The sequence below is a fragment of the Tenebrio molitor genome, chromosome 4 (genome assembly GCF_963966145.1).
Source record: "Tenebrio molitor chromosome 4, icTenMoli1.1, whole genome shotgun sequence".
NCBI classification, from domain to species: domain Eukaryota; kingdom Metazoa; phylum Arthropoda; class Insecta; order Coleoptera; family Tenebrionidae; genus Tenebrio; species Tenebrio molitor.
This window is the reverse complement of record NC_091049.1, coordinates 2,005,219-2,021,819: the sequence shown is the minus strand read 5'-3', so window position 1 is coordinate 2,021,819 and position 16,601 is coordinate 2,005,219. Positions and strand designations below refer to the sequence as shown.

The 16,601-nt window shown below is 35.3% G+C and overlaps 1 protein-coding gene across 3 annotated transcripts in view; it reads left to right on the top strand.

Moving 5' to 3' along the window:
• LOC138128967 (zinc finger protein rotund-like) overlaps positions 1–16,601 on the top strand; it is a 198,797-nt gene that overhangs the window by 71,681 nt on the left and 110,515 nt on the right. The window contains exons 1-2 of one of the 3 annotated variants that reach the window (XM_069045221.1): positions 255–669; positions 13,599–13,738. In XM_069045221.1, the coding sequence (XP_068901322.1) occupies positions 13,607–13,738 (132 nt within the window). In that variant the 5' untranslated portion in view covers positions 255–669; positions 13,599–13,606. Of the gene's footprint in view, positions 1–254; positions 717–13,598; positions 13,739–16,601 lie in introns of those variants that run through there. The other 2 variants (XM_069045220.1, XM_069045219.1) reach the window with 2 other exon arrangements.

Genomic DNA, 16,601 nt, shown 5'->3' with positions numbered 1-16,601 from the left:
CGAAACTAACAATTAAATCGGTAATTTGTGTAATTTATATCTTTACTTTTCTGCACATACCATTATCCCTTTCGAACTAACATAATTCCGGCATAAATCTTTCTTTATCGCTTTTTGCGTTGCGTCTTTGTTCGTCGTGTCGCGATCCAGTCGGCGGTCTCGCTCGTTGCATTGTTTTAATACGTGGGGGGCGTTGCTTCGGCGGCGATCCGAGTCGGAAAGTGCCGATCGCGCAGCCACCGAATTCAAACACACATCGAGTAGTGTAAGATCGCGGCGCTCGCTGCACACATAGCCTAGACAAAAGTGCGTCTTTCCGGTGACAGCCACTCTTGCCAATTTAACAGCACGAGAAAAAAGAAAAACGCGCGCGCGCGCTCTCAGAAAAAATCCCCCAAAAAACAATCTGTTTGTGGTTTTTGTTTTTCGGCCGGTTCCCGTGTCGCGCAGTGACGTGTGTTATGTGCGCCAGTCCTGCAGGATCGTCGCAGGATCCTCGGCCTGCTGCGACGGGATAGCCCGTGGTGAAACTGTGCCGGCGGTGTTGAGTTTGTTTTGGTTGATTTTTTTCGACACCCGGTAGATCGGGAGGTCGACGGTTGGTTTTTTTTTTTGGCTGACAGAGAGGAGAGAATCGACGGGCGCCATACGGCACGGTGTGTGTGTTCGGTGAGTTCGACAGGAAAAAAGTGTTCGTGGTTTTTGTGCGATAAGAGGTAATTTGCTTTTTTATGCGGCGAGCTATTCGTTATTAATAGGAGAATGACCTTGTTGACGGATTTGTTTCTTTGATACGTCGATTTGGGCGGGTTTTTATCTACAGGGTGGTTTTCGTGTATTTTTTTTCCGGTTTCATCGAAGCGAGACCGGATGAATGAAAGTCGCATCCAAATCGACGTACAGGTGGTCACCGAAGTTTTCATTGAAATTTTCACGCTTTTACATGATTCTTACCGATCTTACAAACAAAAATTTTTCAATAAAATTGATAAACCAGATTTTGGCAGATCATGGTGAAGATCTGTGCAACAAGAGAAAACAAGCGAATTGTCACACTTGTCGGAAAGAATTTTGCAAATTTTTGACTTGCGTACAAAAATTTTGACTTTGACATTTTTTTTATCCTCATTTGTATAGTCATCCATGTAGATATATTAATTCACTTTTACGTATTCCTATCACAATGGACAACTGTAATCTGGATTTGGTTGGAACTGCTGTTTCAAAAAATATGAGATGGTTTTGAAAAATGTAAACAAAATGTTTGGCTAAATTTATTAGAACAAAATTGTTGCTCCTGATTGTTGTCTAAAAACTTTTTCTAATTGTACTGTATTCATATTTTTTGGGTCACATTTAATATTCTACTTATACCAAAAATCTACGACTGTTATGTCTTGGGTCGTGAACAATTTTATCAAAATCTATGGTTAAGGAGTTTTGTTTTGTCAAAAAAATAAAGTTTTGTGATGTTCATTTTTTTTGAAAAAATATTTTTACAATTTTCAGGTTCTCTGATTAATACAGAATTGGGGCAAAAACCTTCTGACGGAGATGATTTTGCTTTTCTTGTTAATGAATTACTAGTTTTGCAAAATTGTTTCTTGACCAATTTAAAAACATGAATATTTTTTTTAAACAAAATCAACAGAAAAATTGATGGAATTCCAAATTTTTTATTGTGGATGTTTTTTCCTTCTTTCTGACTAGCACATCAAGTGTCAAGAAGGTGTTTTTGTGTTTCGCCCAGTTGCGACCTCGACTTCGTCTCGTTCTTCAATCTCCGGGCTTAGCACAAAAAGACTCACTTCTACTCTTAATGATATAAATTACTATTAAGAAATTCTCATCTAAATATTTTGTTTTTTTAGTCTTTTGAAAAAGTGTCTTGCGTTGAGCTTTGTATTTTTAAACGTTATCTAATTCACAAGTAGGTCTATATCAACTCTAATCTTGATCCATTAAATTTTTGAATTTTTTGTGAGCTCAAAATTGTAAAAAAAAATTGTTGGCGTAAGTCGTATCTAACTTCTTGCAAAGTATTTTTCATTTCTCTGCGACGTAAGAAAAAACTTTCTCCAGTATTGTTGAGATAAACTTTTAAAATATTTTCAATATATAAAAAGGTATTTGTAGTAAATTTTTCTCAAAATATTTTGTATTTTCTTCCTGTTCCTTAAATGCCTCCCAGGAGGAGCAAAGGTTACGCGCAGGCGAGAAATCGCGACTTCTAAGTAAATAAAATTGTCGAAATTTTTCACACTTACCTGGGTATTGGTAAGGCACATTTCATAATTTTTTGATAATTTTTTACTTACAAACAAAGCCAAAAAAAAGCGAATTTCAACCAAAAAGTCAAATTCTGATTTTTATACAGATCTACCCAGATTCACTTCCTATACCTAATTATTTACGAAATCAGCGGAAAAAAACACCAATTTATTAGATTTTGAATTAAACGCAATTTTACATTTTAACTTTGAAGATTTTTTTAATTGTGCTGTGGTAAATTTAGGTGACAATGGGAACTGTCAATTTTATGGCAAAGCTGTAAATAAGAGGCTTCAAAACGGTCGGCTACTAGTGAATGATCCTTTTGTTGGCAAATTATACCTACTATTTTGCCATAAATCACGCGTCTGGTTTGCTTTAAAAAAAAGCGAATTATTTAGCCAATCATGTCAAAATTTGTAATTGTGACACAAAACACGAAAGTGGATGATTTCCAAATGTTAATCGTACACTGACACCTTATTTGGATCATCCTGTACATATGATTAATAAATTTATAACATCATTAGAACTAGTTATTGTAAGAAATCTTCCTCTCAACAATACCAAAAGATATTTTCTTTTTCGCATCTCGTTCATAAATTAAATTCTAAACTGGAATGTTTCAATTTCAAAATTTTTCCTTTTTTGATTTCAAAGCTGTAAAATATCCAAAATCAACAAAAACCAACTTTGGACCACACGAAGCTTGCCAGATTTCTTACAAATTCAGAAAAAAAGTTTGTACTTTCTTAATACAAATTTTTGGACTAATTTAAAAAGTTGAAGTGAAAGGTTTTAAGCTGAACTATTTTTGTTTCTTTAGCTCTTGTTTTTAAAATGGTGTAAAATATTTTTCACGCAAAAGTCCGTAAAGTTTTTTCTTTTTCCTAAAATAGATAAAAAATGATCTATCCAAGGTATAGAAATACCTACTTTAAGACCAAAAAAAAAATTTCTAGGCTTTGTCTGAGATGAACACGGTAAACTCTCGTTTTTCCGCATTATCAACTTATTAATTTTTTCATCGCCTTCTTTCGCCTAATGGGTCTGTTGGTCATTACTTGTTTTTTCGCGGCGCGATAATTAATGTTGATGCAATTACTTTTAATTAATATTATTAGGCCTCCGTGCAATACAAATAAATCATTATAATTTCCTTTATTCGACCGGGACGGTCCCCGGTTTCACCAAACCGATAACACCACCCGATAACTTTTTCCCCGACCGCTTTTTCCCCGATTTTTTGCCAATCCGGAGCTCGCCTCGACTTTTTCATTCTCCTCGCAGCAACCAGCTAGCGCGAAAAGCTGTCGTCCTGGAAAAGCGTTGAAATCTCCGCACCGGAACCCGGAGTCGGCCCCGGAACCGGTCAAGTTCAAAGACGCGGTTGCGTAATTCGTTTTGAAATATGGAGTAACAACCTGAAACGCGACTGGTTACGCATGTAAATGCGGTTCATTAACGGCCGCCGTAAAGTGTGTCGTGGGGGACAGTGGCGGCGGCCGTCAATTTCCGGGAGCTTAATATGGAGATCGATGTTAAATCAAACGCGGCAATTTGCATGATGGGATAGGGGATCGCTAATTGCAGGATCGGGTCGTGTTTTGATCGGTGGAAGTGAAGTTGCTGGCGTTTTGCGCGAAACTGATGCGGGAGGAAGTGGAAATTGGTCTCTGTTTACAATTGTTCTAATCTTATCAGATCCTGCTGGCAACACTTTACTTGGCATTTCCTAAATAGGGTCTTTTTTAAGTTGTGTTGATCTTTCGCCTTTTCAAATTTTCAATTTTTTTTATACAATCATCAAAGGAAAAGTATAAAAACGTACCTACTGATTATTTTTATATTTTGTATATTTTTTGACCCACAAAAAATTTAATACATATTGATATTCATTCTCCTTGGAAATTTTTCTTTTCCTTTGTAGCTTAGTCTAGCTATTAGACCAAGAATACTGTTATTTGTTATACTATTGCATCCTGTCATATATACAGAGTGTCCCAAATAAGGTATTCCTATTAACGATTAGCAGTTGTCAAACCACCACTTTCACGAGTTTTTTTGAAATTTATAAGTACCATTTTAGAAACAAGAGGCAAAGAAACAAAAATACATAATTCAACCTTTCACTTAAACTTTTTAAATTAGTCCAAAAATTTGTATTAAGAAAGTAGAAACATTTTCCAACCAGTTTTTCTTAATTCGTAAGAGATCTGGCAAGGCTCGTGTGATCCAAAGTATGTTTTTGGTTGATTTTGAATATTTTACAGTTTTGAAATCAAAAAAGTAACAATTTTTAAATTGAAACGTTCAAATTCGGAATTTAATTTATGAACGAGATAATTAGTCAAAAAAAAATGCGAAAGAAGAATACATGGCATTTGTAATAGTATCTTGGAATGTCGTCAGGATAAGAAGACACAAACTTGCGAGGAGTCGAATGAAGATTTTTTTCTCGTGTTAAACTCTTGTCCACGATATACCCTTGAAAGCCCATTTCTCTATTCCCATTTGCACTTTTTTCCGAAGGTGGGCATGGAGAGCACTTCCACTAACGCTCTTGGAGGGGTGTTTTGACGTAAAGTGGAGTGAAGCTATGTTTCAAAATTTGTGCTCGACATTCTGTCATCATCAGAAAACTGCCAAAAAAAAGGAAACGACCAGTTTTTTTAAATGATAAAATAAGATATTACATATTATATAAATTTAATAAGAAGGGTATTGGCGCACGCGCGTGTTTGTGGAACGACGAGCGAAGCGAGGAGTGCTCCAAAGAAGCAAGTGCGACAATACCTCTTATTAAACACATGTAATATGTTATTTTTTATATTTTGCTCCTTTTGAGCTGTTTTTAGATCAAAAGTAAGAATTTTAAAATTCTGGAGAATTTTGTGATGGTTGGCAAAAAAAAATTGTACTATCGTTATTATAGAACTGGTTTCAGTTATTGTGATACTGTTTAATACAATAAAAATCCTGTCTACTCTGTCAAGTTTCAGTTCATTATCATTTAACAGAAAAGAAAGAAAAAAAAATGATAAAAATGAATTCCTACTTGAAATGCTTACTTTAGATCAAAATATTTATTTTTCTTGTGGCTGTTAAAAGAAACTGAAACCTATACTAATTAATTTTAATGTTAATTTAAAACTAATATTTTTTATGGTCTTTGAAAAAGTTTCTTCTTATACTTTATTAAATCTTTCTTTTATTTGGTTTGCGGTACTCATCTTCTCCTCGGCATTTCGAAAATCCTGTTGATTAATTAGTCTTTGTAGGACATCTATATGCTCCGGTAGTGCAACGCTTTCTGTTTTTCTTCCATTCAGTCTTCCAAAAACATCACTGCATGGACCTCTTTTTAACGGGTACCTGTTACGATGAACTCTAGCAGCACCGGTAGCATTGCTTTTACATTTTCACCAGATGCATGTCATTATTTGGAACATTTTAACGTAAGCCAAAGATAGAGCGACTCAGAATCACAAAACTTGTGAACCAAATAACAAAAAAAGAAGAAACAATAAGTACGAATCATAAAAAAGGATTTTCAAAATGCAAGAGGCGGTGGAAATTAGGGTAAATCTTGAAATGAAGAGGAGTAACAAGACGACATTGACAGCAAGATTTTTTTAACAGTCACGATGACATTGCGCATTTTTTAAAGCAATTTTGGTTTTGAGTCATTTACGTTGGATTAATTTATTTGTGAATTCAGATGCAATGTTGCCATGTGTTTCTGATTTATTGGAAATGCTTAAATGGCGCAGATTTATTGATTATAATGATTCAAAATTGTTATTCCATTAGCTTTCAAAAGCTTTTGAATACTTCCAAGTATACTTTTGCAGTCTTGTAGTTTCGAAACTGACGGAGTTGGATTTTTTTTTACATTCTTTCGGTGATTTCGTACCAATTAACAGTGTACTGATAAGTTGTTCAATTGATTTTGGAACACCTGTAGCTCATGCACATACTGGAATAAGAATATTCTTTATCGAACCACTTATAAGGAAGAGTTGAATTTTTTTCTATTTTTGAAATTATTTTCGAAATGATACAACAGTCTTTTGAACCTTACTCCTGTCTAAGATTACCTATTTATTTAGAATAGAAAAAACTGTTTATCAACTCGTTTGAAAAGGAAAACTTGAATTTTTCTATTTTTGGAAATAGTTTTTGTGTCAGAAATAAATGAGGTCAAAAGCATAACTTACTTAGTTCTTATAGCTTCAAAAGACACAAAGATTGTTTTTTTTTTTTAATGTTTTCGTAATTCTTCTAGTACACCAGTTAACAAATTATCGTTGAACTGTTTTTATCTTGGAACATCCTGTAGATCATGCACACGTTGTATATGAAACTTATTTTTTAAATCACTTTAAAAGAATCACTTGATTTTTTTCTATTTTTTGGAAATATCTTTGAAGTGCTAGAAATAAATGAGGCCAAAGGTATAACTTTGAAGTTGTAGATTCGAAAGTAACGAAGTAGAAATTTTTTAGTGATCTAGTAGATATCACAGCCTACCGTTGAGTCCTTCCGTGAATTTTACCACACTTGTTCGAATAAGAAAATGATTTACCAAAAAAAATTTGGGAATATTTTTAAAGTGGCGGAACTATCTTTCAGATTTTACTCGTAGGTATTCCTATTTATTCAGAATTACGCATTTTTCCAATAGATCAATGAGACAATAATTTACCAAACCAGTTGAAATAAAGAATTTTTTCTATTTTTCAAAGTGATCAAACAATCTTCAGAGCCTTATTTCTTTTTAAGATTATTTACTTGGAACTTCCAATTTTCAGTAGAAAAAATATAAAAACCGTTTCTCAAGCCACTTTAAAAGAAAACTTGGACTTTTCCAATTTTGGGAATATTTTTAAAGAGGCGGAACTATCTTTCAGATTTTATTCCTATTTATTTAGAATTACGCATTTTTCCAACTGGTCAATGAGACAATAATTTACCAAACCACTTGAAATAAAGAATTTTTTCTATTTTTCAAAGTGATAAAACAATCTTCAGAGCCTTATTTCTTTTTAAGATTATTTATTTGGAACTTCCAATTTTCAGTAGAAAAAATATAAAAACCGTTTCTCAAGCCCCTTTAAAAGAAAACTTGGACTTTTCCAATTTTGGAAATATTTTTAAAGTGGCGCAACTATCTTTCAGAATTTACTCTTATTCCTATTTATTCAGAATTACGCATTTTTCCAATAGATCAATGAGACAATAATTTACCAAACCACTTGAAATAAAGAATTTTTTCTATTTTTCAAAGTGATAAAACAATCTTCAGAGCCTTATTTCTTTTTAAGATTATTTACTTGGAACTTCCAATTTTCAGTAGAAAAAATATAAAAACCGTTTCTCAAGCCACTTTAAAAGAAAACTTGGACTTTTCCAATTTTAGAAATATTTTTAAAGTGGCGGAACTATCTTTCAGATTTTATTCCTATTTATTTAGAATTACGCATTTTTCTAATTGTTCAATGAGACAATAATTTACCAAACCACTTGAAATAAAGAATTTTTTCTATTTTTCAAAGTGATAAAACAATCTTCAGAGCCTTATTTCTTTTTAAGATTATTTATTTGGAACTTCCAATTTTCAGTTGAAAAAATATAAAAACCGTTTCTCAAGCCACTTTAAAAGAAAACTTGGACTTCCAATTTTGGGAATATTTTTAAAGTGGCGGAAATCTTTCAGATTTTATTCCTATTTATTTAGAATTACGCATTTTTCCAATTGGTCAATGAGACATTTTGAACCATCGTTATGTTAAAACATCTTAGATCTTTTTTAAACAGGTATCACATTTTACAAGTTTCCATTTCCCTTAAGAATTTATATTTGTCACCTTTTTCCGTCAGCTCCGTTAAACATAGTAACGTAGATCATCCCGTTTATCCTTCTGAATCCCCCTGGCGCCGCCCCTGCACCCGTCGAAACCGCGACCCAATCCCCGAATAATAATTCGACAATTACACCGTTCGCGCTATTTTATACATAGAGTGTCTGTAATAAGATTCGACCACTCGATCCAATTGTGTTAACGAGTCCGTTGAAGATGATTGCTGGGTTCGTACAAGAAACGATGCGGTTGCACGCTATTTTCCAAGTAGAATTCGGTCGAGTATGTACGATTACCGAGACGGCGGCGATGCGCCGGTTGTTATTCTTTTGTCGTAGTTTTTTTTTTCGATCCGTTCATCCATTTCATTTCTTCTTTTTTTCCGTTTTGTTCTTCGGCTTGGTAATGACCGGTCATCCGTCAGGTGCGAGGGGATCCGTCGCCGGCTCCCGAGCATTCCATTCATTGTTGCGGCCGTGCAGACGCTCATTCATGAGAAGGGGTTCGGGCCCACCCTTGCACTTTTACGGGCGAGAACGGGTGCGGAATTTATTTGACAGCTTTATTGGTTATTAACGGCGATGAGAAAAAACGAGTGAATGATGGCTAAACGATCGGCTGATTATCTACGTTTTTTGTTATTTTAATAATTGGACTAAAGTGGTACCACGAGGAAGGTGACTTGGGGCTTGTGAAGACGGTAGCTGTGCGTCTTGCGAAGGTTGTTATTAGTTGAATTGCTCCGGCCGGAGGCGAGGATTGCATGATGAGTCGATGCTTCCTTCTCGAAATCTATCTCTATATGCGACGTGCCGTCGAAATTTTCCCAAAAAATGGTTTTCGTGTCGAGGTCGTTCGACCTGAGATGCTATTTTTAGATCTCGGATTAATCTGAGATTTGGCTGGAAAATCTTGATCAAATCGAATAGAAACCGTTGTTCGGAACATGGGAAATCTTCATTTTCTCCTACGAAACAAGGAAAATCTACGCTAAAATTTCCCATCCATTTTTCTAATTCATCAATCTTTTTCAAGTCTTGTCTTCTATTTAAATACCCCACTCAATGTACTTTTTACATTATGGACCTGCATCTTAATTATATTTATTATCAGCCATGATATACCAAGTGGTATAATTATCATCGAGGATGATAAGTGAAACCGAGTCCTGGATGTGCTGCTCCAATTTCACGAGTCATTTCATCGATTATTAATCATATCACGATATTTGATGAGACAATTTAATGAATGAACGAACGACGAATATTTATTTAAATCCATAAACAGACGCCACCGTCTTTGCTTTTTGACAGTCCTATTCACACATGTACATATTTGCGAGAAGCGTCCACATACGACTTCCTAACCTTACTTTCTCGCATTCGTGTTTTTCGCTGTCGTTTGTACAAAGTGTCTATAAAAGAACGTAGGTATATCAAGAATTCTGTGGAATTATGCGGCTCGATAATTTTATTCTGTTGAACTATGTCGACCCGTTGAAGCTGTCAGATCAGATGTCAACAGTCAAATGTCAAATTATTAAATCTTAGCGTCAGTTGTTAGTTGTTTCGTTTGTGATTTTCCTCAGTGTTTCTATCGGGCCTTCAAATAAATATATATTTAGAGTAGGCGTAGGCAACATTCTGTTAACAGCGTAAAGTAATTTTTAACCAATTATTCTCCGGAGTTACACAGGTTACATAGTAAGCTTTTTCCCAATTTCATATTGTCATATTCCGTGGAGAATGCACTACAAAAATTAAAAATATTTTCTAACCTAATTTTATTTCGTTAAAATGTCAGACGTTTCTTGTGTCATTTTCTACACTGGAAAAATGTTGCAAACAATTGAATTTCCATAGGTTGCTCTAAATATAAATTTATTTGAAGGCCCGTTATATTCTAATTACTTTTCATCTTTCAAGAGTCTTTATTATAAACCTGTCACTAATGGGCTTACATAACCTCTGTTTTTCTATTTGGTATACGTACCGCAATATGCTACAGAGCGGCCAAAATTAAAAATGTTAGAATGCCACGGGACTCTTTACACACTTACGTTCTTTTATAGACACTTGGTACATTATGTACTGTTACCATTTAATTAATTAAATGTTCTCATAATATATTTTTTAAGTCACTCGTTTTTTCTTTTGTTATTTTCTTTTTATTGTACTTACAATACTTTGATCACACCGTATACATTTTTCTTTGCAATTTCCGCAGTGATGATTTCGTTTCGTGTCATTTTTTTTTCTTTACATCCTTCGGTATCATTATTTGCAGTTCTTATTCATGTTTTCAACGTCTTTTGCTGTAATTCTTTCTTGGCATTCTTCTTTCATTCTCTTCATGCTAGACCTTATTCTTGATCTTTCTTGTCCCTACATTTTTCTTTTCGTTTTTCTCTTTCCATCGTCATTTGAATACAAATGCTTTTACTTTGGTCTTCTTGTCTATCGCTCGTTTTGTTGAAAAACAATCATTTCTGTATTCTTTTCTTTTTTTGTGCATGTATTATTTCAAATTCATTCTTTTTTGTTTTTCTTTTAACCAAAATACACATGTTTTACTTTCGCAAATTGATTTAAATAAGTTTTTCGGAACTTAAAATCATAAATTCCTTTCTGCCATAATTTTACCTAAAATCTGGACACTTAAAAGAGCTGAGAAGTAATTTCAAAGATAAAAAAGTTTTTAAATCATTTTCTTTTACTTTCATCTCTTGTTCTCATCTTATTTTCCAGAATCCAGGACTTAATTTTCATCTCTTCATTTTCCTTACACATTTTTCTTTTTACCTTTTATCTTGTTTTTATTCTATACTTTTCATTTCATACTTCTTGTCTGTATTTTTCTTACTCTTTTAATTTATCACATATTATATCCCAAGTGCAAAATTTTTGATCGGAATGAACGAAAACATCCATAAATGAGGTCAGAAGACCAATTATTAGCAAATAAGAGCACGAGACGAAGTCGAGGGCTTTTATTTGATAATAATTGGTCTTCTGACCGAATAATTTATGGATGTTTGAGTTCATTAGCAAAAAAATTTCCGATATTAAAATTTTGCACGAGGAGTATACGGCTGATTATTTCCTGAATAGAATGAAACCAAACGCATTATTTCCAATCCTTTTTATTCAAAATAATTTAAAACAAAAAATCAGGTACCGACATTTTTTATCAGATTATTGGACATGTGCATTTTAGAGAAATTTTATCGGGTTATTTTTTGTTTTCTCGTTTTGATTGGTCAATATTTGTCACGCAATTCGTTGCTAAACACATGAAGGAAATAATCAACTCTAATGTTTTTATCTTTCATCAAACCTTAATCTCCTAGCTATGTCAAGTTCCTTTATTCTTACACATCTTACATCTCCTTTTTATATCTTATCTATGTATTTATTCACCAATTTTTTTTTCAACTTTCTCTTTCCAATGCTTCTGCAATTTTACTGCAAGTACATCTGGCTGGTTTTTTTTTTCAAAACCTTGCAATTATCTCTCCTTTTTCTTTCTACTTATTTATTTTCTTATTTTGTATAAAAGTCAACCAAAATATCTGAGCACGAAATCTTTTCTTTTCCATGTTATCAACTTACACGTGAGAAGCTTAATTAAAAATTAAATATAAGTCTTTATTATAATTATATAATGAATATAGTTAATGGCGTAATCACCACTTTTATTTGTTCTGTCATTATATTGTAATTTTTTTGTAGTCTGTTACATATTAGTGTTCAAAAATGTTAACATTTTTTTTGGCTCAAAGAGATTTTGTTAAATAAAATTAATAACTTTGAATCACCACTGAATAACTTTTTTGTTGAAAGTTTGTTTCCCAAGCAAGCCTTGACGTTCTTAATACCGCCAAAATAAATTTTAATTTGAGTGTGCATTATTGCAAAATTAATTGTCCATTAACTTAAATTATTATTTTTATTTGTTCAGTTTTTTTTTTTTCAATTGATCCTTCACTTACGATCAAGTTGTGGTAAGGAATTGTTCACAATAATGGACCAGTGTGAGGTTTTGCATTATCTTGCACAATTAGCAGTCAAAGACTTCACATATTTTGTGCTCACTTGAAACATTTGAAATCCACCGAACGATCTGTGGTAAAAAATACAATCAAAATGTTCCAAAATGTAAATTTTTGCACAATTCACAATTATTAATCTCTTAAATATTTAAACAAAAAAACCATAAAACACTTTTCTATTATCTTATCACAAATATTTTTGACAACATAATAAGCCCAGCTGATATTTTCAAAGTAAGGTAACTAAAAGCTATTCTAATTAAAATGATATACATACACTTAGGTAATATTTATAATTGTGTGGTAATTGCGACTTTGCTACACTATTTTCAATAGTTTTTTGCGTCGTTCAGCAAAATGCCAATTTTAATACAGTTTCTTGTATTTTTTCCAATGATAAATAATTACAATAAAAAGGAATAGAAAAGAAAGAATAAACAAATCTCCTTTACATAATTTTGAAAAAATGAACAGAACGAATCCCGATTTTGTATTTCAACAGAACGGTGCAAGACCGTATAATCCAGATCTGCGTCCTATCGAATATCCGTGGGCAGCTCTTCTTATTTCCAACCTCCACCAACTTTGATAAATTACATTCCTATTTAACATTGCCTCGGATAAGATTACTCAATAGAATAATAAAAAATTTATTTTATAAATAATAATCGTAACATGATGAATGTTGTGAAATTAAAAAAAGAATAGAATATTTTTTCCAAGTTAATCTGCATTCTAATGTGATATTTCAAAGTAGGCGTTGAAGAGTCGATTGTGAACGCACCACTCGTCAGTCTGCATATTAAAAACACAAACAACGCGAAAAGTGGGGTTAGTTTTAAACAGCTGATCCGTGATCTGTAATCCGGGGTGCGTTCACAATCGACTCCTCAACGCCTGCTTGAGAGTGAGAAAAGGAAACGTTTTTTTTTGTTTCTGATGCTTCATTCAAAATATAATAAAATATGTAATAATAATGATAATTCGGAGATGATTGTTAAGATAGTTTCGCTTACAATCAGTTTTTATAACGAATTTTATCATTATTTGGTAATGGTAATTAATCCGGCCTGAATGCCGTATCACGGTGGTGGCGCGTGGTGGGTCAGAACATAATAATATTCGTTTATCGTCTAACAGAAAACAATCACAGAACAATACTTAATAAATTTGAATATGCAGACCTACACAAAATAATAATAATAATAATAATAGTAAAGAAAGTAATTATTTATAATCTTTGTGTGTACCTAGTGTGTTGGTCCGAACCACCCAAACAAGGTGAAAGAGGATGTGGGTCCGTTGACGTTAATGACACCCCCGCCGGTGACAATTCCACCTTTCCACCGGATAAATAATATGATGATGATGTTTAACCCGTCAAGTGACAATTGTTCCATCTTCTCTTCCAGATCCGAAGATGTATCCTTGGTACCGTGACAGCGTCGGCGGTCAATTAGGCCAATTATGCGGACCGATGGCCACCACAATCAAAACCGAAAACGGCTACAACGACTGCATGCTCGCCCTCGACTACGCCACCCAGAGCAAGGTGAGTCCACACCATTAAAATTCCCCATACGTTCGTTCGACCCCCGCAAGACTAAAAAAGCCACCCTTTCCGTTTTAATAAGGACCTTTTCGTTCCCAATTAGCAATGTAGATGTACGACAGAGGAGCGGACGGTGTTTACACATCCGGGGACGGCGCGTGCCGCCGCCGCCGACCTCAACCCTCGTTTGTCGCCCAGATACACCTATTTGCACAGGGGAGACGCTCTAAAATCCGCAACGCGGCGTATTATAATATAAAGTGGTTACGTCTTGTGGCGTTATCTGACGGATGAGATCAGCAATACGGTCGCAGTTGGCGCGGGACAGATTTACGGCCTTATCACCGGCGCATCTCGGCGGCGGCGGCGGCGGCGACACGAATTCGCCAGCGCTGCAGACAATTTCGCATTAAAAAACGAACAAAATCTGATGCATGCAGTGTGTGAAAACTGTAAAATATGGAAAGATTTTGGGCCACTCTTTGTATATGTCAGGAGTGGAAAAGGTTGCGTGCGCCACTGTCGTCGATTAGAATTTGTTCATTAACAAGTGGCAGGTCCACCCCGTAAACACGTCCAGATGGTGTCCACTTTTGACGTTTGCATTAACATTAATTGCTGTTGTACGAGAAAAAAAAAACAAGTAGGAAAAAAAATAATCGAGCCCATTATCTGATCGAGTCGGCACATTTAAAGATCCCCAAGATAAAGATAGCGTCGATCTTAACTTTAATTAATTGGCCGAGGAGGACAACGCTACCGTTAATTACGTTCCCTGCGTTGGCTCCTTGTGTGGTTCGAAACGTCTGTCCAGGATGTCGTCTCGGAATCGTAGTAGGCCGCGGCGAACTTCCACGAAAAAATCGCAGCCGGCTTCGTCCGAAAAACAATCAAATTATCATAACAAACGAAAATCGCGATCGAGACAATAGTGGGGAAGCGATCGGCCACGCCCACAAAACAAAACAATTGTGCGTGTCCGGTGGTTCTTTTTGCACAATTAAACGGGGGTGATTGACGCGTAATGGACGCGCGAGGTGAGGCGCGGACAGGTGGTGGGGGCGGCGAGTCTTGGCTTTTGTTTGGCGTTTTTGAAGATAGAAGAAAACCGTTGCCACGGCAACAATTTGTTGCCGCCGCTGACAGAAATTCGGCGTTAATTCGGCGATCTCGGCACAGATGTCGCGACCTGGCCCGTCCGGCGCCTACTCTTCCGCCGGGCTTTTAACTGCCGTCAAACCTGAATTATTGACATTTGAATGGAACGGCCGCGAAAGAGGACGGCGATAAAACACGAGCCGATAAAAAATAATCGACTAGCCAAGAATTCGCATCGGAATCTTTCGCGAAACGGCAGAAAACGCCGAACAAATTTCGCGAATCGACAAATTCGCTTTTGTTTTGTTTCGGCGAAAAGATTCGCACTTGTTTCGACCCGTTCGGTTTTCCTCTTTTCGGGGGAAAAATAAAAATAGAAACCGGAAGATCCGACTGGTGGGGACAAAAGACGACGGTGGCGCCGGTTCATTTGTCATGACATCAGTGCCGTCACTTCCGGTGCGCCCCTCGGCGCCGCTCCAGTCGACTAATGCGAATCCAGAACCGGGACGGGGCGATTGCGGGCCCCGGACAAAACACCGCGGCAAGCGGGGCATCTTGGAAGTGAGTGATGTCCGTGCGGGTCAATCAAAGAGTCGATTTTAGTTTGCGCGAGCGGATCTGTCGTAGATGGCAGCGTCGTCGATCGTTCCGTTTCCGATTATCGTTATTGCATTTTGATGTTGTTTTTCGGATGTTTTTTGTGGGAGCTGGTAGCGAGAGAGTCGGATGATCGGTGGTCGCCTTAACGGTTGCTGCATCAGACATTCTCTTTTTTTCCCGGCCTCTCTTTATTTTTATTTCAAGTCATTAGCTCTAAATATCTACATTTCCTGCGCTGGCCGGGACAAAATCCGACGAAGGAGGACGGATAATGATGATTGTTCCACACGTATGCGTTGTGTCGCCAGCTTAATGCGTACAGGGTCGGAGGGGAGAAAAATAGAGACCTGAAAATAGAGAGAAATGGGCACATTTGTTTTTTGAACGTGTAAGAGAGATAGTTGCACGGGTGGAATGTCGCACAAAAATATCGAACGCATTTTACCGATAACTACAGATTTTATTTAAACGCTTTGTAGCATTTTGATTGGTTTTGCAGGAAAATTTTGGCAAGAAAAAAATCAAATTGATTTCAAAGTAAAAAAAAGATATACAGGGTGAATTTGAAAGTTGTGCAAATATTTTAATCACGAGCTACTGGCTTCATGTAGAACTCGAAAAAAATATTTAAAAAATTCTGTCAAAAAATAAAATGACATTTATTTTTTGAGCTACAATTTTTTTAAATTGCTTTTAGTTTTCTACGTTGTCCTACAACCTTGTAGGTAAAATTTCGGCACATTTTAAAAATACACCCTTGCATATGATGTTTTATAAAATGTACGCCAATGCGAAGTAACCTATAGGAAATATGCTTTAAAACAAGGAAACCGCATTGGTGTACGTTTTATAAAATATGATATACAGGGTGTATTTTTAAAATATGCCAAAATTTTACCTACGAGGTTGTTTGACAACGTAGAAGACTAAAAGCAATAAAAAAAATGTAGCTCAAAAAATAAATGTCATTCTCTTTTTTGACATAGAATTTTTTACATATTTTTTCCGAGTTCTACATGAAGCCAGTAGCTCGTGGTTAAAATTTGTGCACGCATTTCAAAAACACCCTGTATACAGTGTCTCGCCAAAAAAATTGTAATGTGATTACGAAATTGGACTCTCAATTAAATTTTTTTCAAAAACATATTTTAATTTCCATTCT